The sequence below is a fragment of the Leptodactylus fuscus genome, chromosome 1, assembly GCF_031893055.1.
Source record: "Leptodactylus fuscus isolate aLepFus1 chromosome 1, aLepFus1.hap2, whole genome shotgun sequence".
Taxonomy (NCBI): Eukaryota; Metazoa; Chordata; class Amphibia; order Anura; family Leptodactylidae; genus Leptodactylus; species Leptodactylus fuscus.
The window spans coordinates 22142751-22168266 of NC_134265.1; the positions used below are offsets into that span (position 1 = coordinate 22142751).

Here is a 25516-nt window from a genome sequence, read left to right on the forward strand (position 1 = left end):
AGAAATCGGATTTTGAAATCTCAAGATTGGCCCAACCCTAAAAGAAGCATTGACTAGGGTTGAGCAATCAGGATTGGGAAAGATCGGATCCCAATCGGTGATCAAGCAAATTTAACGATCACGTGCGGGATCGGCTGGAAAATTATCGAACATCGGATTTTAAAATCGATTCTGAAATCTCAAGATCGGCTCAACCTTATTTGAAAGTTTACCAAAAATTTAGGGTTCATCAGAACCTGAGATTTTTGGGGTTCACTATTATACTCCAAGGACATCGGAGACCCAGAGGAGATGCACTTCTCACCCATCCGGAGAATCGGCTTTTGTGTGCCAACATCTTCTGGACCATGCCAACACCTTGGGTCTACTCCCTACTGAGGCCTGTCATTGGGTCTCAATGGTCATGTGTGGAACATTGATATCATGATGCTGGCTTCTAAGTCACACCCCATGTGAATGCTGAGGACCAATCAAAGGCCTTAGTGGTGACCCAGGGATGATGATGTCATCCAGGAGAATGGAAGACACCAGAAGACAGCTGGAAAGATGAGGGATGTATGAGCTGTTTATTATTTTTCTGCATCCTCCAAGGCCTCGTCAGACCCCAGAGTATAAAAAAGTGTCAGCCAAGGTACAGTGCGGGAGACATTATAAGCAGTCATAGCCACCTTCCTCATCTTCTGGCCTCCTGAGAGACATCAGTAGCTCCTGGAGACTGTAGAGGTTTATGATTGGACAGTCAAGACGGCTTTTGGTGCTTTGACACTTAACATCAACTTTGAAAAAAAAAACCACATGATTTTGTGATACTCTGTCTGGAGAGGTTTACGCTAGTTACGTCTCTATCAGGCCACCTAGTGGCTGTGATGTGAACTGCAACAAGATTCATTGAAGAACGGACACATCTGCAAAAATATTTTTGCTACGAAATTTTCAAAAATTTCCTACCCGCTCAAAAAGATCCAAATAAATCCCTCTATTCTATTCTTCTATCCTACAAACCCGCTGCCGATCTCCGTAATGCAATAGGACGCCGCATCATTCTTCAGCCTTATCACCGCGATCAGGTCACCGACGGGTCACGGCCAATACTACAAGGCTCCCTCCCCTTTAATTTTTCACAGGTAAGGCTTAGACGGGCCGGGCTTATTACAGTACGTGTCACACCGGGAAAGTAATAAAAGGAAATCCATTTAATAAGACACCTCGCAGCTGTGGCCACCGTCCAGACGTAAGATGTATGCTGGCACCGCCGAGGCTTTTGAAGAATGACAATACCCCGTGTAAACACGAGCCAAGATGGCAAAAATCCAAAAAACATTAAAAAAAAAATGTATTATGACGGACCGTGCGCCCTTAAAGAAGCTGCTGTACAGAGATAAGCGGCGACAAATCAGTTCCCCGCGTGCCCTTTAAGAAGGTAATAAATATCCGGAGCGAGGAGAATCGGCCCCGGACATAAATACTGATATTTATTTAATTTTGTCTATCTCCCGCGGCGAGCGCGCCGCCACGCCGGCCCCGTGTACATACATCACTGTTCCCAATAGAAACTGATTGGCATTCATGCCTGAGTGTCTTTTTATTTTCTCCTTGGCTGCTGGGCGCAGCCCGACTTCCTCCGAAACTAAAGAGCTTCATCTATTAGGCGTGACAGATTTGTATTCAGCGCTAAATGTCTGACCTTGCTTTATACTCTTTCATCCATTCCCATCAACCCTTTCCCAGATGAAAGATTCTGTTTAACGCCTGCTTCCTGTCTGTTGCCTTGGAAACGTAGGCGAAGCGCGGCGGGCCGAAAGGGAACGGGGAGAGAGATGTATCAGGGAGGAAAAAACACACAAAAAAAAAATTCATAATTTGTAACAACTGAAAAATTCCTTTCCGTTTTCCATTGTTTTTTTTGTTTTTTTTTGTTTTTTTTGGTTCTATACGAATATAAAGTATATACATGCAGGTCAGGAATCCAAAAATAGCAAAAAGCTAAATAAGGACTTTGTTATCACAAAACGCGACATTTCAGTCCAACCAGGACCTATTTTAAGCCTGTCCCGATAGGACTGATACGTTATATATATGTATAGTATACCGCCATAGTACAGTATAACTCCATAGTTCAATATACCGCCAAAGTACAGTATACTTCCATAATACAGTATACTGCCATTGTATAGTATAACTCCACAGTACCTTATACCTCCATAGTACAGTATATTTCCATTAAAGTATAACTCCATAGTACAGTATACAGCCATAATACAGTATAACTCCATAGTACAGTATACAGCTATAGTACAGTATACCTCCATAGTACAGTATACCTCCATAGTACAGTATACTGCCATAATACAGTATAACTCCATAGTACAGTATACAGCTATAGTACAGTATACCTCCATAGTACAGTATACCTCCATAGTACAGTATACAGCCATAGTACATTATACCTCCATAGTACAGTATACCTCCATAGTACAGTATACTGCCATAATACAGTATAACTCCATAGTACAGTATACAGCTATAGTACAGTATACCTCCATAGTACAGTATACCACCATAATACAATATAACTCCATAGTACAGTATACTGCCATAGTACTGTATTATGCCGTAGTACAGTATGCTGCCATTGTACATTATACCTCCATAGTACATTATACTGCCATAATACAGTATAACTCCATAGTACGGTATACCGCCATGCCATAGTACATTATACCTCCATAGTACATTATACCTCCATAGTACAGTATACCGGCATAATACAGTATAACTCCATAGTACAGTATACTGCCATAGTGCTGTATTATGCCATAGTACAGTATGCTGCCATAGTACAGTATACCTCCATAGTACAGTATACTGCCATAATACATAATACCACCATAGTACAGTATACCTCCATAGTACAGTATACTGCCATAATACATAATACCACCATAGTACAGTATACCTCCATAGTACAGTATACTGCCATAATACATATTACCACCATAGTACAGTATACTGCCATAATACATATTACCACCATAGTACAGTATACTGCCATAGTACATATTACCACCATAGTACAGTATACTGCCATAATACAGTATACCTCTATAGTAAAGTATACTGCCATAATACATATTACCACCATAGTACAGTATACTGCCATAGTACATTATACCTCCATGGATGCGCCATATGCATTGTGTTTGCTTTCTTGCATTGTAGACATGACAGATTTGCACTTTTTAAAATGTATTATACTTTGTTAAGGAATGACAAATAACTGTATCTTTTGCGCACGCTATATGGCGGCACACTATACTGCAGAACCCTTGCACACAGTTAAAAGTAATAGAGACTATTGAACATTAATGAGTTTCGTCTTGGAAGTTTCATTTTGGACTAACCTTGATTGGTCCCTATTGGAAGCGCTATTACTATACTCAGGGGAGCTTCGTTACGAACCTGTCACCCATGTATAGTTCTGAAGAATTTTCTCCTGGATCATGGCAGGGTGGAGTGCGTTGTAGCAGAGCTGAGCTTGTCGTTGCGTTCATTCTTTTGTACACCACGGCTTCCTTTAACGTGAGACATTTTTGGGCGATATCATTTCTACAAGCAAAAATTTGGCTTCAAAGAAGCAGGAACCTAGCTGATAGAAATGTGTCAGGCTAGGTGTGCGGTCTTATAGAAGAGAAATTCTTGAATTGCAAGACAAATTCTAACCAAAAAATGTTCTCCATTGTGGAAGGTGTAATGGAAGAAAAAGCGCCTGCGACAAAGAGGTTAATAGGCACATTGTGTGCATTTAATCACGTAAGAGGCGCGGCGCTGCTCTGAATTTCTGGGTCTGATTATCTCTGTCTGGAGTACAAGAGCCTTCAGTCATATTGTCAGAGAGCAGACAGCTGTCCGGGCTGATATGGCCGACATCACTCGCTTCTCCACAATAGACTTAGGAATAAGGTTCCTTGATCTTATACTGAGCAGCCGAATACTTAGAAGGGAGAAACCACCAAGCTTGATAGTTAATGGATACATTGTTACAACATTGGAAGCTTCAAGGGACGTAAGCACCAGGGGGCGCTATTGGGTAATACTATTGATTGGAGACAATGTGTATCAACCAAATCTTGGCAGTCTGGTTTGGTTTATCTTATATTGGCCATTGTTATAATGAAAATTAAGTTAGATCTCCTTGTAAACAAGTTTCCAACCAATGACTCCAACAGACCATGCAACTAATCCTTGCTAACATCTACAGAGATATTTAAGTCCCACCCTGATATAATGGAGTCAGGGGTCAAGACTAGATCAATCAGAATGACACAAGCCAAAAGATATGAACATGAAACCAGCCATAGGATAACAGGTACCAGCAAGACAATGCAGAACAGTAAGACAAGATTGTAGATAAGTACAAGACCGAGGTCAGGATCAGAGTCAGAAGTCAAAGGTAACAGCAATATACATGGACAGGTCATATCATAATCACCAAGTGATATTCTTCAGAAGAGGAGGTCTTCTTCTGGTTGACCATGGTGAGTTTCGTCAGGGACCAACATTTCTGGATGATGTCAGGCATGCTAGTCAATACGAAGACTATAGACCGCCAAACCTGACATCGTCCTTAAAGGCCACTATTAGATGAACTCAACAGGACCAACCAAGAGAAGAGCTCCTCTTCTAAAGACCGAGGTCAGGATCAGAGTCAGAAGTCAAATGCAACAACAATACACGTGGACTAGAGCTTTGGATAGGTCATATCATAATCATCAAGTGATATTCTGTAGAACATTAGATCTTCTGCTGATTGACCATGTTTAGTTTCTTCAGGTGCTAACATTTATGGACAATGTCAGGCTTGGAGGTCAATTTGAAGACTGAAGACTGCCAAACCAAATCTGACAACGTCTTTAGATGCCACTACCAGAAGAAACTCAACAGGGCCAAACAAGAGATGAGCTCCTCTTCTACAGACCAAGGTCAGGATCAGACTCAGAAGTCAAATGCAACAGCAAAACACATGGACTAGAGCTTTGGATAGGTCATATCATAATCATCAAGTGATATTCTGTAGAAGATAGCTCTTCTTCTTGTTGGCCTTGTTGAGTTTCTTCAAGTGCTGACATTTCTGGACAATGTCAGGCTTGGAGATCAATTTGAAGACTAAAGGCTGCCAAACCAAACCTGACAACGTCTTTAGATGCCACTACCAGAAGAAACTCACCAGGGCCAAACAAGAGAAGAGCTCTTATTCTATAGAATACCACTTGATGGTTATGATATCCATTTGACATCTGACTCTGATCTTGACCTCAGCTAATTACGATCTTGTCTTTCGCTTCTGCCTTGTCTGTCTGGTATGTGTTGTTCCACTCCTGGTTTCTTGTTTTTGGGTTATCTTTTGGTTTGTACCATTTTGATTGATCTGAAGAACCTCAGCCCAGAACCAGAAGAGCAACCCTAGAACATGGGACAAGGACACCATAACGTGTAACTTTTTAGGTGACAAGTATATGAAGTGTCAAAACAAGCATGTCTAGAATTGTAGTTCAGTGAGGACACCGATCCCGGGGGATGTAAGGAGCTTCTCCTCATCATCATTAGACATGAGTTCACAAGTGCACGAGAAGAAAGGAAGACGTGGATTGTCACCGAAGAATTTTCTTTAGTGACACAGATCTTGAACATCTGTTATTCTAATCTGCAGAAATACTCTTTAAGGCCGGGGCCACACAGTGCATGATCGCAGTGGGTTCGCAGCAGGTATTTTCTTATCATTCTCTGACAACTTCCAGTCTGAAATCCTTTATGTTCCACCATCACAGCAGACTTTACGAATTATCCCAGTGTGACCTACGCTTGAATGTTAGATCCACAGCTGACTCTGAGCCGGAGGCAGTGTGTCTGCCAGCTATCACAGCATTACCCAGATGACCCGGGAACCAAAGCACAAACTACTCAGCAATTTTTTAGCAGTCGGCGTGCGCGGGCTTACGATGTCGCAGATTTATGCCGGCCGTTTAATCCCCATATTACATTGGCCTGATTTGCCTGTGGGGAATAGTAAATCATAGATGTGAGTAATGTGTGGAAGACCATGGAAGACAGAAAGGAGAGATGTCAGCTTAACCACGGGGAGATATAGCAGAGCTGAGTTTGTTATTTTCACATGGTAGACGCGTTCACTCTTTGAGTTTTTTGTGTTTGTGCCAATTGGTAAATTCTGCTTTGATTTATCATATTTTTTGGCTATCTGTTGTTTTCTTCTCCGTTCACATCCCAAGCAATATTCATTATATTGCTGATTTCGGGTAACAATAGAAAAAGGCATTGAGGGAATTTAAAGGAGTTTTCCAGAACCATGATGTCCTTAGGTAAGGTCATCAATATCGGCTTGGTAGGGATCCGAGTCCCGATACTCCTACCTATGATCTGTTGAGGCTGCAGAATTCGCACTGCGCTGTGGCCTCTTTCCGGTATACTAAACACAGCGCCATACATCGTATAGTGGTTATGTTTGGTATTGCAGCTCAGTCTGATCCATTTCAATTGGACTGAAGTTACCAATAAGTTTGACACCACTAGCCTGAGAAGAAGAAGTGGCGCTTGTCTGAGTATTGTGGCCCCTTGAAAAAGCTGATTGGTACTGGACTACCACCAGATATCTTATAATGGTGACCTGTCTGAAGAATAGCTCTATATAATAGTCTCAGAAAACCCCTTTAAGCTAAGGCTCTACAGAAACCAAAGCCAAGAATGGCTACGATTGGAATGGGAAAGATACAGGACGTTCTTATACTTCTGGAAAAGGAGAGTAAACAGGATGGCACTGCTAAATATACGGATGTGAGTCCTGGTGAGCTGGAGGTATATATGAGGAATAAAACCTTTTGTATTGAGAGCCGTGGGGGTGCTCAACAACCAGAAATAGAGCACTGTGGCAATAACAAAATAGTAGAAAAATTGGAAGGGCACTCACCCACATCGAGGCTCATCTTTGTAAAAAACTTCTTTATTTGAGGCAATACATATCTAAAAGCAATAAGTGCAGGGAGGGAAGAACAGCATGCAAAGGCAAAAGCCTTTTGCCTTTGCATGCTGTTCTTCCCTCCCTGCACTTATTGCTTTTAGATATGTATTGCCTCAAATAAAGAAGTTTTTTACAAAGACGAGCCTCGATGTGGGTGAGTGCCCTTCCAATTTTTCTACTATTTTGTTCTTATACTTCTACCTTCTGTTTAATCCATTCCTGGCTTTGGCGCAAAAGCTGCAACAAAAAAAGCTGCTATTCTGCAATGTTGAGCTGTTAGGTTACATGTCTGACAACACGATGGAGCTAAACCGTTGGCTGTTTCCAAGGGAAGCCACCAGAATTTTGAAAACATCTGTAAACATAAATAGAATGAAAAACGCTACAAAAACAAGGGAATAAAGTTCTGCAGATACTCCAATAATGACACTTTCTGTTATCACTAGGGTTGAGCGATCGGGATCGGGAAAGATCGGATCCCGATCGGTGATCGAGCAAATTTCATGATCGGGATTGGCTGGAAAATGGTCAAAAATCGGATTTTGAAATCTCAAGATCGGCTCAACACCACTGTATGTATAATATACAATTAGGATTGAGCGATCGGGATCAGGAAAGATCGGATATAGGGATCACAATGTACATTTTTTTCCTATCAGTATGTCTTTGTAGAATGGGAGGAAATCCACACAAACACGGGGAGAACATACAAACTCCTTGCAGATGTTGTTCCTGGCGGGATTCAAACCCAGGACTTCAGCGCTGCAAGGCTGCAGTGCTAACCAATGGGCCACCATGTTGCCCCCTTAGTCTTTATTCTTGGTCTGTTCCCTCGTTGACTAGGTTAACACGTTGGAAAGTGTTGCTGAATTTGTTGCAAAATTTGCACAGAATTTCAGGCGGATGTGTCAAATTTTAACTCAAATTCTGCGAATTTTCCCTTACATTTCCGCTTGTGGAAGTTTCTTTATATTGGGATAACATAAAAAACTCCGATACCCCGAGGCAGAGGCAGGGGCGGGTTATAGGCAGGGGTGAACCTAGTTCTTATGCTTCTTGAGGCGGACGACAGAAACCCGCCCACCCTCCCCCCGGAGGAAGGGGCAGAGCGGAGGGGTGGGGCGGAGCGAAGGGGGGTGGGGCGGAGCGGATGGGGCGGCAGTAGCAGGCAGAGAGCAGGCAGGGAGAGGACCTGCTCTCTGCCTGAGCATGAGGGGAGGCCGGTGGAGCATGGCTGCGTCCACCAGGCCTCCCCAATCCCCTGCTCGCTTCCCGTGCCGGGCTGCCGAGATGGTGACGCTAAGCCAGTCTAGGACAGCTTGTCCTGGACTGGCTTAGGTCAGCAAAAATGCGCCCGGCATAGCGCAGCCTGAAGCGGTCGCTTTAGGTCGCCTCATGGGAGGTGCGGCGCTGGGTATAGGGATAGCAAAATGTCCTGATATACCCTGAACATCAATGCTTAGAATTCCCCTTAAAATAAATGCAATAAAAAAGGAACATAAAAGAGGAAAAACAAACAGAATTTCGCGTCGGTGGCGTCACGCAGCCTTGGACCCCGCGCCGGCATTAACAGGATCCTTTGCTTGTTTTGGACTGGACGCGGTGGCATCAGAAGCACAAATGAGATTTAAATGGTTGCTCTCTGCTTTACATAGGATTGCTAACAATTCAGCGGAGCGCAGACAAGCCTGCCAAAGTCGTAATCAATTCCCCGAGCCCCGGCGCTCGCTGGAAACCAACAAGCGAGTTCATGAAAAGCTTATTTTTGCTGGTGTGTCTGTGTTTTTATGTCATTTCCAGGCGATGGGTTTTTTATGCTGATTTTGAAAAAGGAGACAATTAGGAAACATTTTCAGAGAGAAGGAATTGGAGATATTTGTTAGCTTAACAACGCCGCGCGCTAAAATGGTTCTCAATGGAGAAAAATGGCCCGAAAATTCCTTTGAAAACAAAAAAAAATGGTCGACTTCAATGAGTTTCCTGAGTGCACCTGAATGTGGATGACACATCTGCAGATCATAGATACGGTCTGGCGATTATAGGCCATCATCTATAATTGGGACTCTCCTCATGTGCCGTCATACGGTGCCAAATGATACTGCTATACAAGGCCCATATAGCGTTAACATTCAGTATCCACGGTAATGCATCAATAATGGGCCTAAAATTCAGTGTCTACATAACACCGCAGTTCTACAGCTCACATAAGAGCGTCATGTAGTGCCCAAAATATGTCATATCCAAGGATAGGCCTTTAAAGAAGACTTTTCACTTTTCACTTATCTCCACCAACTCCAACTCTTTGCATCCTTCAAAAGGCTCTGCTCCCTTGTTGGAATTTTTGCTCTAGCCCCCCGCCATTCCTGAGCTATCAGTGCTGTTATTTTCAGCACCCAATATGGTAGCCTCTCTACTGTCGTGGAGGTGATACCGGGCTGGAGCAGATAGTCTATCCCCGCCCACCTGACATTAGTATATTGGTAGCTAATACTAACAGCATTGATTACTCAGGAATGGTGGGGGCTGATCGCTCAACCCTAGTCAATGCTTCTCTATGGGAAAAGTCACTTTTAGGGTTGAGCCGATCTTGAGATTTCAAAATCCGATTTCCGAACATTTTTTAGTCAGTCCTGATTGTGAAATTTGCTCGATCACCGATCGGGATCCGATCTTTTCTGATCCAGATCGCTCAACCCTATTAGGTTTACCATAGTCAGCCCTCATAGTACAGGCAAACTACCTGTGCAAACAGGACGGTACAATCACACTACCTGGACAACCCCTTTAAATCTCATCCACTTTGCTGTAGATTTTCTGCATGCCATACTGTGGCATTAAATCTGCGGCACATCCATCTGTGTGAACATACCTGTAACATTGTTCTTGCAGATTTTTGGTGTGAAATCTGCATTGAAAATCTGCAAAATCCAGGTCTGAACTAATTTTTTATTTGTAATTCCCCTTCCATCAGACAGTACACATGCTTACATTGCTTCAGATGAGATCGGTGCGGTACAGAAGCTTCTGTGATGGAGTAACACATCTGTCCCATGGGAACTTCCACATATCTGTTTGCTGCTATAATCTGCAGCTTCTCTCCTTCTCCCTTGTTTTTCATGATGACTAATGGATTATGACAGGTGTCACTTGTAATGGAGAAGTGAATGAAGCTTCAGCGCACTTGTCACTCGTATCCAGATGGTAAAAACAATATGGATTTTCTAAAACAGAACCAACCAGTTATTTTCTGTATCGATTTCCCTGAATCTGGTGAAGGCTAAATGCTGAGAGATCTGCTCAGATAGCTAGAAGGAGAAAGCATTAGTCAGAGTGGTCTGCCTACATGTAATAGTCAATGTGCTGATAGATAGATAGATAGATAGATAGATAGGAGATAGATGGATAGATAAATAGATAGATAGATAGATAGATAGATAGATAGATAGATAGGAGATAGATAGATAGATAGATAGATAGATAGATGATAGATAGATAGATAGATAGATAGATAGATAGATAGATAGATAGATAGGAGATAGATAGATAGATAGATAGATAGGAGATAAATATATAGATAAATGATAGATAGATAGATAGATAGATAGATAGATAGATAGAAGATAGATAGATGGATAGATAGATAGGAGATAGATAGATGGATAGATAGATAGATAGATAGATAGATAGATAGATAGATAGGAGATAGATAGATAGATAGATAGATAGAAGATAGATGGATAGATAGATAGATAGATAGATAGATAGATAGATAGGAGATAAATATATAGATAAATGATAGATAGATAGATAGATAGATAGGAGATAGATAGGAGATAGATAGATAGATGGATAGATAGATAAATAGATAGATAGATACATAGATAGATAGGAGATAGATAGATAGATAGATAGATAGATAGATAGAAGATAGATAGATAGATGGATAGATAGATAGATAGATAGATAGATAGATAGGAGATAGATAGATAGATAGATAGATAGATAGATGGATAGATAAATAGATAGATAGATAGATAGATAGATAGATAGGAGATAGATAGATAGATAGATAGATAGATAGATAGATAGAAGATAGATAGATAGATAGATAGATAGATAGATAGGAGATAGATAGATGGATAGATAAATAGATAGATAGATAGATAGATAGATAGGAGATAGATAGATAGGAGATAGATAGATAGATAGATAGATAGATGATAGATAGATACATGATAGATAGATAGATAGATAGATAGATAGATAGATAGATAGGAGATAGATAGATAGATAGATAGATAGATAGATAGATAGGAGATAGATAGATAGATAGATAGATAGATAGATAGAAGATAGATAGATTATAGATAGATAGATAGATAGATAGATAGATAGGAGATAGATAGATAGATAGACAGATAGACAGATAGAGCAAAGAGAGATAGTTAGAAATATATGAGATATTTCTGGAGGGTACAGTCTGGTATGATGTAGCCAGGGGAGTGACTGGTGACTCTTGAGCGATGCTGCTCCACCCCCAGGACTCTTAGTCCTTACAGGAATGCTGCTTTCCATCTACTTTTCCTATTTTCTGTAAATGATTATGGGATGTTCATTTTGCCATTTTGATTTGTTAACAGTTTGTAGAGCTAATCTTTACAGCAGGGACATACACTATAGGGGGAGTGTTGTGGGCGTGCTTTGTGACGTGTACACCGATCATGGTGTAAGGAGGTGGGGTAAATACGTTGTTTCCATAACTTATTGTGAGTGTTGGATCCTATAATAGAGCGTTATCTTTCATTGTAATCCTGCCTAATGATAGCGAGTTGACTGCTGAGAAGTGATCTCTACAGAACATGAAGTATACTGTATACCGCCCCCTTAAGGCTAAAATATGATTCTGAATAATAGGACATTTTTTAGATTTGGCTGGCGAGGTTTATTTGGGAGCAGCCAAAGTTCTGTAATCTGAAGTTGCCGCTAGAATAGCCACAGATGCTTAATTTCTCCAATAAAAAAGAGGATTATTTTTAGCTGAATGAAACAAACATAAATTTATTCCGAGCATTATTTCAGGGATATGGTTTCCTGTCCTCGTTTGCATAAATTTGCATGCAAGTGATTGTTTTGTAATTGTTGTCGTTTTGGACAAGCGGCTGTTTATTGTTGTTCCAGACTCCAAAAATCCTCAAAGCGCATCAGAAACAATAGTGAAATATTATACAAAGCCGGCTTCGTAGGACAAACAAGAGCTCCTGACATGACTCGCCGCGGTGAATGAACGCCGCAGTGACCGGCAGACTCTGGATGAGGAAACATAGCCGCGGGGTTGTTTATTCTGTTACGGTTTTCTTGTGGCCTGCAGGGCCGTTTCTCGATTCGTGGAGGCCCATATAGGTGAAATATATATGTAGGTCCTCTCACTAATTTTAATAGGGTCAGAAGAATATGTAAAACCGCCATAATACTTTGCAAATAATTCTGCCTAACTCTGTAATAAATAATTCTGCCATTTAGTGCCAATTAAATATATATCCAATACAATCCCTGCATAGTATGGCCATATAAAGCCACACAATACTCATATAATGGTTCCATATAGTGCTCAATAATACCTCATTAGCATAACTAAATACAAAGGCTCGCTCCTCTCTAAACTTCACAAATTCTTCACAAGGGGTCTCTGTATTAAACTTCATATGTCCAAGCATGTTATACCAGTTTAGATATAGAGTAATGAGCAATGTAACATTTCCCTATTCTTTGTTTGGTGTCTCATACCTCTACAAGCTTCTCTCCCTTGGTTTTTCTCTTTTCTCTCCCTGAGTGCCCTCCTCTGTGGACTCCCCTTGTTCCTCTTTTGGTAATCTACTTGGCAGTGTCTTCCTCATCCCTCTGTGGTTGTCCTCTGCAGTTTTCCCCTTGTTTCTTCCTGGATGTCTCCCTCTGCAGCCTTCCATTTGTCCTTCTCTGGATGTTCTGCCCTGCTGTCTTTCTTTGGTTCTTCCCCATGTGTTCTCCTCTACAGCCTTCCTTCCTTTGTTTCTCTATGGATGTCCTCCTCTTCAGCCTTCCACTTGTTTCTTTCTGGATGTCCTCTTCAGCAACCTTTCCCTTGTCCTTCTCTGGATGTCCTGCTCTGCAATCTTTTTCTGGTTCCTCCCCATGTCTTCTACTCTACTTTCTTCCCCTTGCCTCTCTCTGGATGTGTCCCCCCTACAGCATCCCCCTTCTTTCTCTCTGGATATTTTCCTCTGCAGCCTTCTCATTTTTTCTCTATGAATGTTCTCCTATGCGGCCTTCCCCTTGTTTCTTTCTGGATGTTCTTAACTGCAGTCCTCACCTTGTTTCTTCTGTATATCCTCATCTTCAGCTTTCCCTTTTTTTTTTTTTTTTATCTCTGGATAACTTCCTCTGCAGCCTTCCCCTTGTTTCTCTATGGATGTCCTCCTCTGCAGCCTTCCTCTTGTTTCTTTCTGGATGTCCTCTTCTGCAACCTTTCCCTTGTCCTTCTCTGGATGTCCTGCTCTGCAATCTTTTTCTGGTTCCTCCCCATGTGTTCTACTCCACCGTCTTCCCCTTGCCTCTCTCTGGATGTTGTCCCCTACAGCCATCCCCTTCTTTCTCTCAGGATATTCTCCTCTGTGGCCTTCCCATTTTTTCTCTATGGATGTCCCCCTATGCGGCCTACCCTTGTTTCTTTCTGGATGTTCGTATCTGCAAGTTTCACCTTGTTTCTCCCTGGATGTCCTTATCTTCAGCTTTCTCTTTTTTCTCTGGATAACCTCCTCTCCAACCTCTGCACCCCTTTCCCTTGTTTCATTATGGATGTCCTCCTCTGCAGCCTTCCATTTGTTTTTGGATGTCCTCTTCTGCAGATACACCCCCCCCCCCCCCCCGATTTCTCCCTGGATAACCTCCTCTCTAGCTTTCCCTTTGCCCTTGAAAATCTGCCACCACACCACCATCTGAACAGTCTCCCCCTCTCCTTCTGTCTCTACCCTCCTTCCCTCATAGATTGTAAGCCCTTGTGGGCAGGGCCCTCTACCCCACTGTTAGTATTATATCTACCTGTATATTCTGTGTATTGTATGTAACCCCAAATGTGAAGCACCATGGAATTAATATAATAATGTACAGCACCATGGGATTATATAATAATGTACAGCACCATGGGATTATATAATAATGTACAGCACCATGGAATTAATGGTGCTATATAAATAAACAATAATAATAATGGATAACTTCCTCTCCATCTTTTCCCTTGTTTCTCTCTGGATGTCCTCCTCTGCAGACATTCCTTTGTCCTTCATTGAATTTTCTCCTCTGCAGCCTTCCCTGGACCACCCCCTCCATTTTCTCATCTGCAGCCTTCCCCTGGTCCCCCCTTTGTCCTTGTTCTTCTCTACAGCTTAGTTCTTGATCTCCTCTCGGTGCCCTCCACAAAAGCCACCCTTGTTGAGCAAGGTACAGAAGGTTTCAGGAAGTATCTAACACCATTCATAAATGTAGTAAAGCATGTATTCCTTCTTTTGGTGCCACTTACACCAGAATTCTGGCAAATTTTCAAAAATGTAATATCTAAATAATTCATCATTCACTATTGGGCTGGTTTCACGTCTGTGGAGTCTCCAGCGCAAATCTGTAAGAAATCACTGGATGAAAAGGTCCCTCAAGCCTGACTTTGTAAGTTGACGATTTCAGTTAACAAAAATGGACACTCAACAGACCCCATTATAGTCCATGGAGTCCCCTGGGCTCAATTTGTATCCGTCATAGAACGGATCCATTTTTCCTTTCTTCCGGTCCAGCTGGTGGACCAGAAAACCAGAAACACCGATGAACTACATAAAAATCTAGATGCAAACGCGTCGGGAATGTTCATGAGCTTGTTCATGTATAAAAACCAAACTTACATATACAATGTATCCAAAAACAGTCTAGATATGGCTATGGATATTATTCTGCACAGAACCTAACCGCATGTCTATGGAGCCGCCGAGCGCCGGAATAATTGCAGACATACTGTATCCTAGGCATGAAATGGCAAACCCTCTCCATAATATAATAACTGCACTCACAATCTCTTAGCATTGTTAAGTTAGTTTATCCGCGGGATTTTCCATGACAACAGATAAGTGATCTCTGTGGCTATGGAAACGTCGGAGATACTTAGGCCTCGCTAGGTAAGAGCTGATAATCGCTAATTCCTAGATTAAGCTTGCAAATGAATCGGCCTCGGATAAGTGGCAGAAATTGCTGGATAGGAGCGTTCAATCTCCTTGGGTTTAAGAATACATTTACAAAGGGAAATTCCAATTATCCTTTGATCCGGAATAATGTAGCGTAATGCAAAGTTTTCTATTTGTTGGGAGCTTCAGATTTTTTTTTTACTTGGCTCCTAAAACTCCTATTGTCTAAAAAAAATTTCAATACAGTGTGAATATTTACGGCAGAAGGTCTTATGTAGAGGCAAGGATATCTGGTCCGCCGGGCCTATTCTCGGAAGAACTGGTGGATATGTCAAAGCCACGTCCAGTGAACCGGCCAACAAGCCAAGTTGGCTGAACTTGTAGTCTTATATGTATGAGGACCTCCTGACTCTTCCCCCATTGGGTAAAGAAGGATTAGGCATAAGCTAGCCTCAGGTGTCCACCCTTCAGAGTACAAGCATGCTCAGCCATTGGGGCCATGAGGGATTTGGAATGTCACTAGGAATATCTATCAACCAAATGAAAATTTATGTCCCAAGGTTTTAGGGCACCACTACCTTTTAGCAGTGGACCACTTTGGACCACTTTGCTTCTTGGCTTCCCCACTTTTTATCCAGTGACATTCCTACCCTCATCATGGGTGACTTTAACATCCCTATTGCCCCCCCTCACTCCCCGGCTGCCTCACAGTTTCTCTCATTAACCACTTCTCTTGGTCTCTCACAATGTTCTTCTTCCGCCACACATATAGACGGTAACACGATTGATCTAGTCTTCCATCGACTCCTCACAGTCTCTAAATTTTCTAACTCTTCTCTGCCGCTTTCTGACCACAATCTTCTATCTCTCACCATCAGTGCTCTCTCCCCTTCACAAGACGCCCCTATCCATCACACATATAGGAACTTGCGTGCTATTGACACCCAGCACCTCTCAGATACTCTACAGTCCTCCCTGTCCCCCATCTCTTCAATCTCCTGTCCCAATCTGGCCACCAGTCACTATAATGATACCCTCAAAAATGCATTGGATGAGGTTGCTCCCCCCTCCACTCGTAAAGTCCCACATAGGAGGCATCAGCCCTGGCACACGCCACAGACACGATTTCTTCAGCGCTGCTCTAGGTGTGCCGAACGTCTATGGAGAAAATCACGCTCACCTGCAGATTTCCTCCACTTCAAGTTTATGCTTAAAACATATAGCTCTGCCCTTTACCTTGCCAAACAAGACTATTTCACCGCCCTCATCTCTTCTCTCTCAAGCAACCCTAAAAGGCTTTTTGAAACCTTTCACTCCTTACTCACACCCAAGGTGCAGACGCCATTCACAGACCTTAGTGCTGATGACCTGGCCATGTATTTCCATGATAAAATTGATAAGATCCGTCAGGAAATTACTGCCCAAGCCCCAGGTGGCATTGACTCCCACACCTACGATAGTACTGATCCCCTCACCAGCCGCACTTATGACTGTCCATTCTCATCTTTTGAACCTGTCACAGAAGAGGAAGTTTCCCAGCTACTTTCTTCATCTCGCCCCACAACCTGCAGTAGTGACCCCTTCCCCTCACACCTTCTCCAATCTCTGTCCCCTGCTGTCACTACTTACCTTACTAAAATATTTAACCTCTCTCTCTCTTCTGGAATCTTCCCATCCTCCTTCAAGCATGCTGTTATAATCCCGCTACTGAAAAAACCCTCCCTGGACCCATCCTGTGCTGCTAACTATCGACCCGTCTCTAACCTCCCCTTCATCTCTAAACTTTTGGAACGCCTGGTTTATTCTCGGTTAATCCGTTATCTCTCTGCTAACTCTCTGCTTGACCCCTTACAATCTGGTTTCCGCGCTCTGCACTCTACTGAAACAGCTCTCACAAAAGTCTCTAATGATCTACTAAAGGCTAAATCCAATGGTGACTTCTCTCTTCTTATTCTTCTGGACCTCTCTGCAGCTTTTGACACTGTTGACCATCAACTTCTCCTCACTATGCTCCGCTCAGTTGGCCTCAATGACACTGCGCTCTCCTGGTTCTCCTCTTATCTCTCAGGCCGCACTTTCAGTGTATCATTTGCGGGCTCTGTTTCCTCCCCTCTTTCCCTTGCTGTTGGGGTTCCTCAGGGCTCGGTCCTCGGCCCCCTGCTCTTTTCTCTCTACACAGCCCCCATTGGACAAACCATCGCCAGATTTGGCTTCAGGTACCATCTTTATGCTGATGACACCCAATTATACACATCTTCCCGTGACATCACCCCTGCACTCATTCAGAACACCAGTGACTGTCTCTCTGCTGTCTCTAATATCATGTCCTCGCTCTATCTGAAACTAAATCTCTCTAAGACTGAACTACTACTGTTTCCACCATCTAACAGATCTGTCCCTGATATATCCATTGCAGTCTCAGGCCTTACTATAACTCCTAGGCAGCATGCCCGCTGCCTTGGGGTCATATTTGACGCAGACCTTTCCTTCACCCCTCATATTGAATCACTCGCACGTTCATGTCACCTCCACCTCAAAAACATCTCCAGAATACGCCCTTTCCTTACCAGAGATACACTAAAGACACTTATTGTCTCTCTGATTCATTCTCGCCTTGACTACTGTAATTCCTTACTAATCGGTCTTCCCCTCACTAAACTCTCTCCTCTACAATCTATTCTGAATGCAGCGGCCAGGCTCATCTATCAGGCTAGATGCTACAGCGATGCCTCTGGTCTGTGCCAGTCACTACATTGGCTGCCTATTCATTATAGAATAAAATATAAAGTTATTACTCTCATCCACAAGGCTCTCCATAATGCCGCACCTCCCTACATTTCTTCCCTCATCTCTGTCTACCGCCCAACCCGTGCTCTCCGCTCACTCAATGACCTAACACTTACATCCTCTATTATCAGAACCTCCCATGCTCGTATACAAGACTTCTCCCGAGCTGCACCACTTCTCTGGAATGCTCTACCCCGGACAATCAGATTAACTCCCAATTTCTACAGTTTCAAACGCAAACTAAAGACGCATCTTTTCAGACAAGCCTATCACAATTCCTAATGCACAAAATTGTCTGAACACTGTATAAGCAATGCCGCCCCTGCTACCTCTTGTGTCACCCTCTCTACCTCATAGATTGTAAGCTCTTTTGAGCAGGGCCCTCAGTCCCATTGTGTGAAATGACGTTCTTTGTTATGTATGTCTGTATCTGAACCCTATAAATTGTACAGCGCTGCGGAATATGTTGGCGCTATATAAATAAAATGTATTATTATTATTATTAGCAGTGATCCGCTTCTCATGGTGGTCTCCTGGCCCCTCCATATCTCTCCTTTCAACTATGATTTAGTGGCCACCTCCATCACCACATAGTGATCTTCTTCTCCCCAAAAATTGTAGGTTAAATAAGTAATATATAGTGTTGGCCAAAAGTATTGGCACCCCTGCAATTCTGTCAGATAATACTCAAAAGTAGAGCTTTTTGGGAAAAGGCATCAACATAGAGTTTACAGGGAAAAAAGGGGGCCTTCAAAGAACAGAACACGGTCCCTACAGTCAGACATGGCGGAGGTTCCCTGATGTTTTGGGGTTGCTTTGCTGCCTCTGGCACTGGACTGCTTGACCGTGTGCATGGCATTATGAAGTCTGAAGACGACCAACACATTGTGCAGCATAATGTAGGGCCCAGTGTGAGAAAGCCGGGTCTCCCTCAGAGGTCAGGGGTCTTCCAGCAGGACAATGGCCCAAAACACACTTCAGGTCAGCACTAGAAAATGGTGGTGAGAGAAAGCCCTGGAGACTTGTAAAGTGGCAGCAATGAGTCCAGCCCTGAATCCCATAGAACACCTGTGGGGGAGGGGAGATCTCTTGATGGCAGTTTGGAGAAGGCCCCCTTCACATCTCAGGGGGGACCTGGAGCAGTTTGCCAAAGAAGAATGGTCTAAAATTCCAGCAGATTTGTGATTTGTGAACCTTCCCTTAATTTGTATATTTTTAGTTGAATTGTAACTAGTGTTTCAGACAACTTTTGATTTTCTCACAGCTTTTGTGTCAATCATACATTTTGTAATTAACTTTATTCCCAATTTTTTCTCCTTTGTGTGACATCCAGCACTTTTCCCTTCAGATTGGTCTCTGCTTCTCATGGTGTATGGGGTAGGGGCTGTGTGAAGGGTAGAAACGAATGGGAGAGAGATGTCTCAGGCATTATAAAACATAGAAACTTGCTTTTCGTGTCCTATGAAGGAGGAGATCCTGTCTTTCATATGACACCAAGGATGTATTTCTACCTATATGATTTCCAGAGGTATCACCAGTTGAAAACCCAGTAGAGATTGGTATATTTATATGCAGCTATACATATATTTTTGTAAACTCAGGGGCCACATTGCACCGTCTAAGCTTCCGACTTAGTAGTTAGACTGATGTACAGTGTGTAACATTGGGGATAATTCTTCAAAAAGTCAACCTAAATATCTTTCCATTGCTCTACAAACCAAGACCATGATGCTTTTTGGCAGGTACCCAACTGATATCTTGCTCCCCTGTATCCCATGTTCCAGAGCTGTGGAGTTTGCATTTGCTTCCCCAGTGCTTTCTGTATGTACACTGTATTTTTACTGTATGTTTTTGTCACATTTGTTGTCACATTTTGATGATATTAACATGTGTCCAGAAAATCAGCTACTAGAGTATGTATGAGATGGGTAGACTGGCCATGCAATACATGGCGGATACATACGATATATATCCATAGTCTGAACTTGTTCATGGTTGTTCAAGAAATCGTTGATCAAGATCTGTCTTGGCCTGTTGTTTGGTCTGGGCCTGGTCTTGGCCTACTCTTCCATTGGTATGAAGATCTGTTGTTCGACAGGAACAACTTTTACACTAAAGCAACCAACTACAGAAAAAAATCCAACATGGCACCACCATTTTTTGCAAATCTTCTATCACACTTGATCCCCCCACCAGTCTTGGTAGTTATACCAATATCACCCAATCGGAGCCCAGTCCGACTCCAGTCTTTGACTTATTTTACACCATTTACAAATTTTATTACCCTCCAAAATGTTATGCTCTGCCATTTCAACGTAAACAATTCACGCAAATAAAACCTAACACCGTGTAATGAAAAGGTTAAAGTTTACGACCTGTTTTTACGTCTCACGGGTGGCCCATGAAGCTTACGGAAGCCCTGCTTCTACCAGTCAGGTTTTGCTCTCAACCCTTCGATGGAAGTCACTAAAAATAAAGCGCCTCTGATAGCTGTTATTAGCCGGAGTTTATTACTGCAATTTTCTTTAAAGGGAAACTATTATTAGGGATGATAAAGGCTCATTTACTAGTAAAATGGTAAGTGCCGGCTTCGTAGAATGGGACAGGTGCTCCGTGGCGGCGGAGGAGCACATTCACGGGAATCTTGGCAGGAACCTTATGAATTAGTTCAGGACGTGGAAATTGAAAATGTTGGGAAATGAATTTTCTATGAGCCAGAAGAAGGACTTGTGTTTAGCTGACGATGCCGGAATAATCCAACTGTGCTTCTGTTATACTTACGTTCGGAGAGGTTTCGGTGCTTGCCAGTGAAAACGTCCACAGTGCCAAGAAAAACTGACTTATACCGTTAGACGTGGCTGCTAAAAATGGAAAAGGACAAACTAAATTAGGTTTAAAGGGGTTGGCAAACTCCATTTACCCTCAGGGTCAAACTTTCCCATTGATGTAAAAGGGGTCCAGGCTCTGATCTAATAAAGGGTCCCAACACTCAATTTGGAAGTGACTTTGGAGTCATCACTGTATAGATGTTTCGAAAGTATGGCATACTTAGAAGAACTGGAAACCTACAGTCTTGCCAATTATGGCTTAGCCCTTTCTTGATTTATTAGGCTCAGTAGCTTCCAGAATAACCACCATTGGCAGAGCGGACCGCGGCGAGACGTGCAGGAAGACAGGGGATGTTGTGATGATGATCACTGGGATGTTGAGCCATGCCAACTCCAGAGCCGTGGCCAGCTGCGATAGGTTACGCGGTTGAGTATCCATGGCGTGAACAACACGATGGAGGTGGTAACACAGAATCTCGATTGGGTTCAAGCCCGGGGAATTTGCTGGTCAAGGGAGTCCGGTAAACTCATGGTGCTCCTTGAACCACGCACGTGCACTGCGAGTTCGATGGCACGTCGCATTGTCTTGCTGGTAGATGCCATCATTCAATTCGCATGTAGGGGTGAACATGGTCCGCAAGGATAGATGCATACTTATGTTGATCCATCGTGCCTTCCACAATGATGAGTGCACGCATTGCGGTGGTCACATTAATATAACTGGACTGTGTACTTAGCAACCAAAAACACTCTTCTTACGCTACTATATCTAGTAAGGGAATGTCCTACTGTACAAGAATAGGCAATAAACAATGTCTAACCGGCAGCAGTGCCTTTCCCCCCCTCCCCTTTCCATAGACTTTGTGTGTGAAGCTGAGTATGGCTATGGCTGTTATTAGAGATAAGACTCGGAGTAAAGTATTCCCTTGTACTATTCAGTTACGGAGATATTATTGCCAAAAAAGCAGACATCTTGAACATGTGACCTGAAACAACCCTAATACAATTGATGTATCTGTTTGGTATATTTATGATGTCATCGATTATCATGTATTAAATCTACATTTGTTCCTGCTCCATGTTTGCCTGGTCCCATGTTTTTTGACTATAGTAGTTTCTACCCCAACACATTTTCCCTCTGAACCCCTCACCCTCGTATCACCCCGTTCTCTGACTGAATCCCCCCATTCCCCTACAGCTGTTCCCAGTTCCAGTGTCCTTCCCTCTGCTCCTCGAGATGTGGTCCCTGTTTTGGTTTCTAGTCGATTTGTACGTCTCAGCTGGAGGCCACCGGTAGATACAAGAGGGAACATACAAGCCTACACCGTCTACTTCTCCAAAGATGGCGCCCACAGGTAAGTCCTTTCTAACCTATATAATTTTCTATATAATGTTTTGTGACTCTGCCATATGCTTAACATTGCTAGTCCGACTCCACTCCGCAGAAGTTGTTCCAACTTAATAGGATAGGCGATACGTTTATGATCAATGGGGTTTGACCACTGGGTTAACCACCGATTGTGAGAATGGGGGTCTGTATTTTTTGTCTTGATGGAGCCGCGGGCTTGATGTGCTTTGCCACTGTATCCATTTTCTATAGGAGTATTGGAGATTGCCATTGAATGGACTGGCATGGCGCATGCTCGGCTTGTTGCTCCATCAGGATAGAAAAAGGACCCTCATTCTCAGGAATGGTGGAAGTCCCAGAATTTGGACCCCCATCATGACTTTAACCCCTATTCTACCATTAGAGGATAACTTCAAAACTTAGTACAACGCCTTTAAATTCCACTAGTGACACAGTCTTAATGTTTTAAAGGTTATAAAGATCTAAAAATTAGTCTATAGTTTAGTATATACATCTTCTATACACCCCTATATATCTATATATACCCCTATACATACCCATATATAGATTCCAAATAAGCTATGTTGTGACCCGTAGGGTTGAGCCGATCTTGACTTTTCAGGATCGATTTTGAAATCCGATTTCCGATCATTTTTCATTCGAACCCGATCTCGATCCCAATGCAAGTCAATGGGATTTTTTACTCGGAGATCGGATTTTAAAAGCAATCCTATTCACTATACAGCATGGAATCTAACAATTGAACGCTTTAATTGTTAGAATCTACGCTGTGTAGTGATTTTTTTAATAATTAAATAGCCAGAGGATTTTTTTTTTAATCTTCTGGCTACTTAGTCCCCCCTGGTGTCCACTTACCTGCAGAGATGGCTGGTTCGGTGCCCGGTGTTCTCGTTCTTCTTCGCCTCGCTGCCCCCTGCCTCCCAGGTTAGGAGAGTGTGGGCAGGTACTGGGAGGGGAGACGTCACGTCTCCTAAGCCACAAGCCCCGCCTTCTTCCTAGCTCTTTAACACTACCCAGGGAGGCGGCGGCAGCGAGGCAAAGAAGAACGGGAACACCGGGCACCAGACCAGCCATCTCTGCAGGTAAGTAGTTACTAGAGATGTTAGCTAGTCTCCCATTAGAATGAATGGATGCAGCCGGCGTGCAGGGGGTTAAGGCTGTGTGCCGGCTGCTTCCATTCATTCCTATGGAACCGCAGTGGAGCCTTCACACTGAGTATACACTCCACTCAGAATGAGCGGAGCATATACTCAGTGTGAAGGCTAACATTGTTAGCTTTTCCCACAATGCTTGGCCAGTAGCAAAGCATTGTGGGAAATAATCACCGATCTCGATCCCACCTAAAAAGATCATGTTCGGAATTCCGATCGCGATCGTGAAATTTTCTCGATCGCCGATCGGAATCCGATCTTTTCCGAACACGATCACTCAACCCTAGTGACTCGCCTTAAGGCCGTCCTCTACATATTATTCTATATACATATATTGTAGCAAGAAGTAGCAGGAAAAAAAGTATCAGACTACACAAGATCATCTGTCGTCTGAAACCATGGAAATGCAACGCTCCGCGTAGTAGGTGCGCACACACAACATAATGAGATTTATCTTTTCCTTATTACCGTTGCTTTTGAAGAATTGCAGCACTAAATATGAAAATGCAAAAGTATTCACACCCTCTTATACTTTAGTTCTATCTCTAATAGTAATAGGTTATATGGTAAGAGTTGGACGTGGACTGCCACGCTGTCGGGATTTTGGAGTGCCGGGATGATTTATTATGGGAGTAGTAATACCGTTCTAAGCCGATAACGTTTGTTGTATTTATTAAAATGCTTTTAATGTTCGGTCATTGTAGACGCCTGGAGAATTTTCTAATCTTGTAAAAAAAAAATTGTTAATTAGTTTGTTTTTTTTTTTCATTATGGCCTCCGGCAATTAGTTTTGCTTGTCAAATATTTGCAGAATGAAGGTTATAAAATGAGTCAGCATCTTTCATCCAGGGCGCCTATAAATATGCAATAGTGTTACACGCCGGGATGGGATGTACCAATTTGTTCCTTCAGATAAAGCTCAGTAATTCTTGTGTCCTGAAAGAATATTCGTATGCATTAGGAAACAGAGGATAACCGGTGTTATACGAGCACAACGGATCAGACGCTGGATTGGGGATTCTAGTTATTTATCATGTAAAGATGTTTCTTTTTGGCTATTAAGATATGAGTTTGTGATTGTGTGGTCCCACTTCTGACACCAAAACTGATCTTGAGAATTGAGGGGAAGCAATACTGGTATAGTGTATAGCTCTAAAGCACTGCTTCTCATTTTTGCCCTCATAGTGGAACATCCAGTTATCTGTCTCTACATGGCAGTGTTCGGACCCCATCGATGGCTTTAATAAACACCCCTTTAATAACAAATATGTACGAAAACTGTAACAATGCATCACAAATAATATAACAGAGGGGCAGATTTAGGACTACTGACAGTTTGTCCCAACAATGTGTCACCTTTTGTACAAGGCACAGAGTCGATTATAAGTATATTATGATGAACATGGCTCATAAAATAGGTACCGTATATACTCGAGTATAAGCCGACCCGAATATAAGCCTAGGCCCCTAATTTTACCACAAAAACTGGGAAAACTTATTGACTCGAGTATAAACCGAGGGGGGGGGAAATGCAGCAGCTACTGGAAAATTTCAAAAATTTAAATGGTCGGAGTTTTTGGGTGCAGTAGGTGCTGGGGAGGGGGTGTTTTGGTTGTCTGTCTGCCCCTTCCCTGAGCTTGAGGACTGGGTTTTTCTCCCCCCACTTGGAATTCAGTCTGGCTGACTATAGGGGATCTGCAGGGCTCCTATTAACCCCTTCCCGACAGAACAGGAGCACTGCAGATCCCCTATATTCAGTAGACCGGGCACTGTCAGACACAGGGATACCTAATGTGTTTGTTAAAATTAGGTGTCTCCATGGCTATAGACTACAAACAAACCATGTGTGTAGTCTGATTCTAGAGTGTTACTCCGTTCCTTCTGCTTGGTGTTTGAAGATGTTATGGTGTAAAGAGAGCAGAGGCAATGGATTAACACGTGACTGTAAGATTCGACTACATACATGGTGATTTTGTAGTCTATGGAGAAACATAGATTTGCATAGTAACTGTATGCACAGAATGGAAAGAAATTTTAATGAAGACTGTAGAGTTGATTATTTACTTTTAAGGAGACTTAGAGCAATGTAAAGTGGCCCAGCAGTGTATACATTGCATCTTTGGTACATCTTTACAGCATCTTGGTGCTTCTGG

At 42.7% G+C, this 25516-nt stretch overlaps 1 protein-coding gene across 6 annotated transcripts in view; it reads left to right on the forward strand.

The window, feature by feature from the left end:
- DCC (DCC netrin 1 receptor) overlaps window positions 1–25516 on the forward strand; it is a 634243-nt gene that overhangs the window by 435658 nt on the left and 173069 nt on the right. For 4 of the 6 annotated variants that reach the window (XM_075267856.1, XM_075267865.1, XM_075267883.1 and 1 more), the window contains exon 8: window positions 21955–22198. In XM_075267856.1, coding sequence (XP_075123957.1) covers window positions 21955–22198 — 244 coding nt within the window. The remainder of the gene's footprint in view (window positions 1–21954; window positions 22199–25516) is intronic. The other 2 variants (XM_075267891.1, XM_075267900.1) reach the window with 1 other exon arrangement.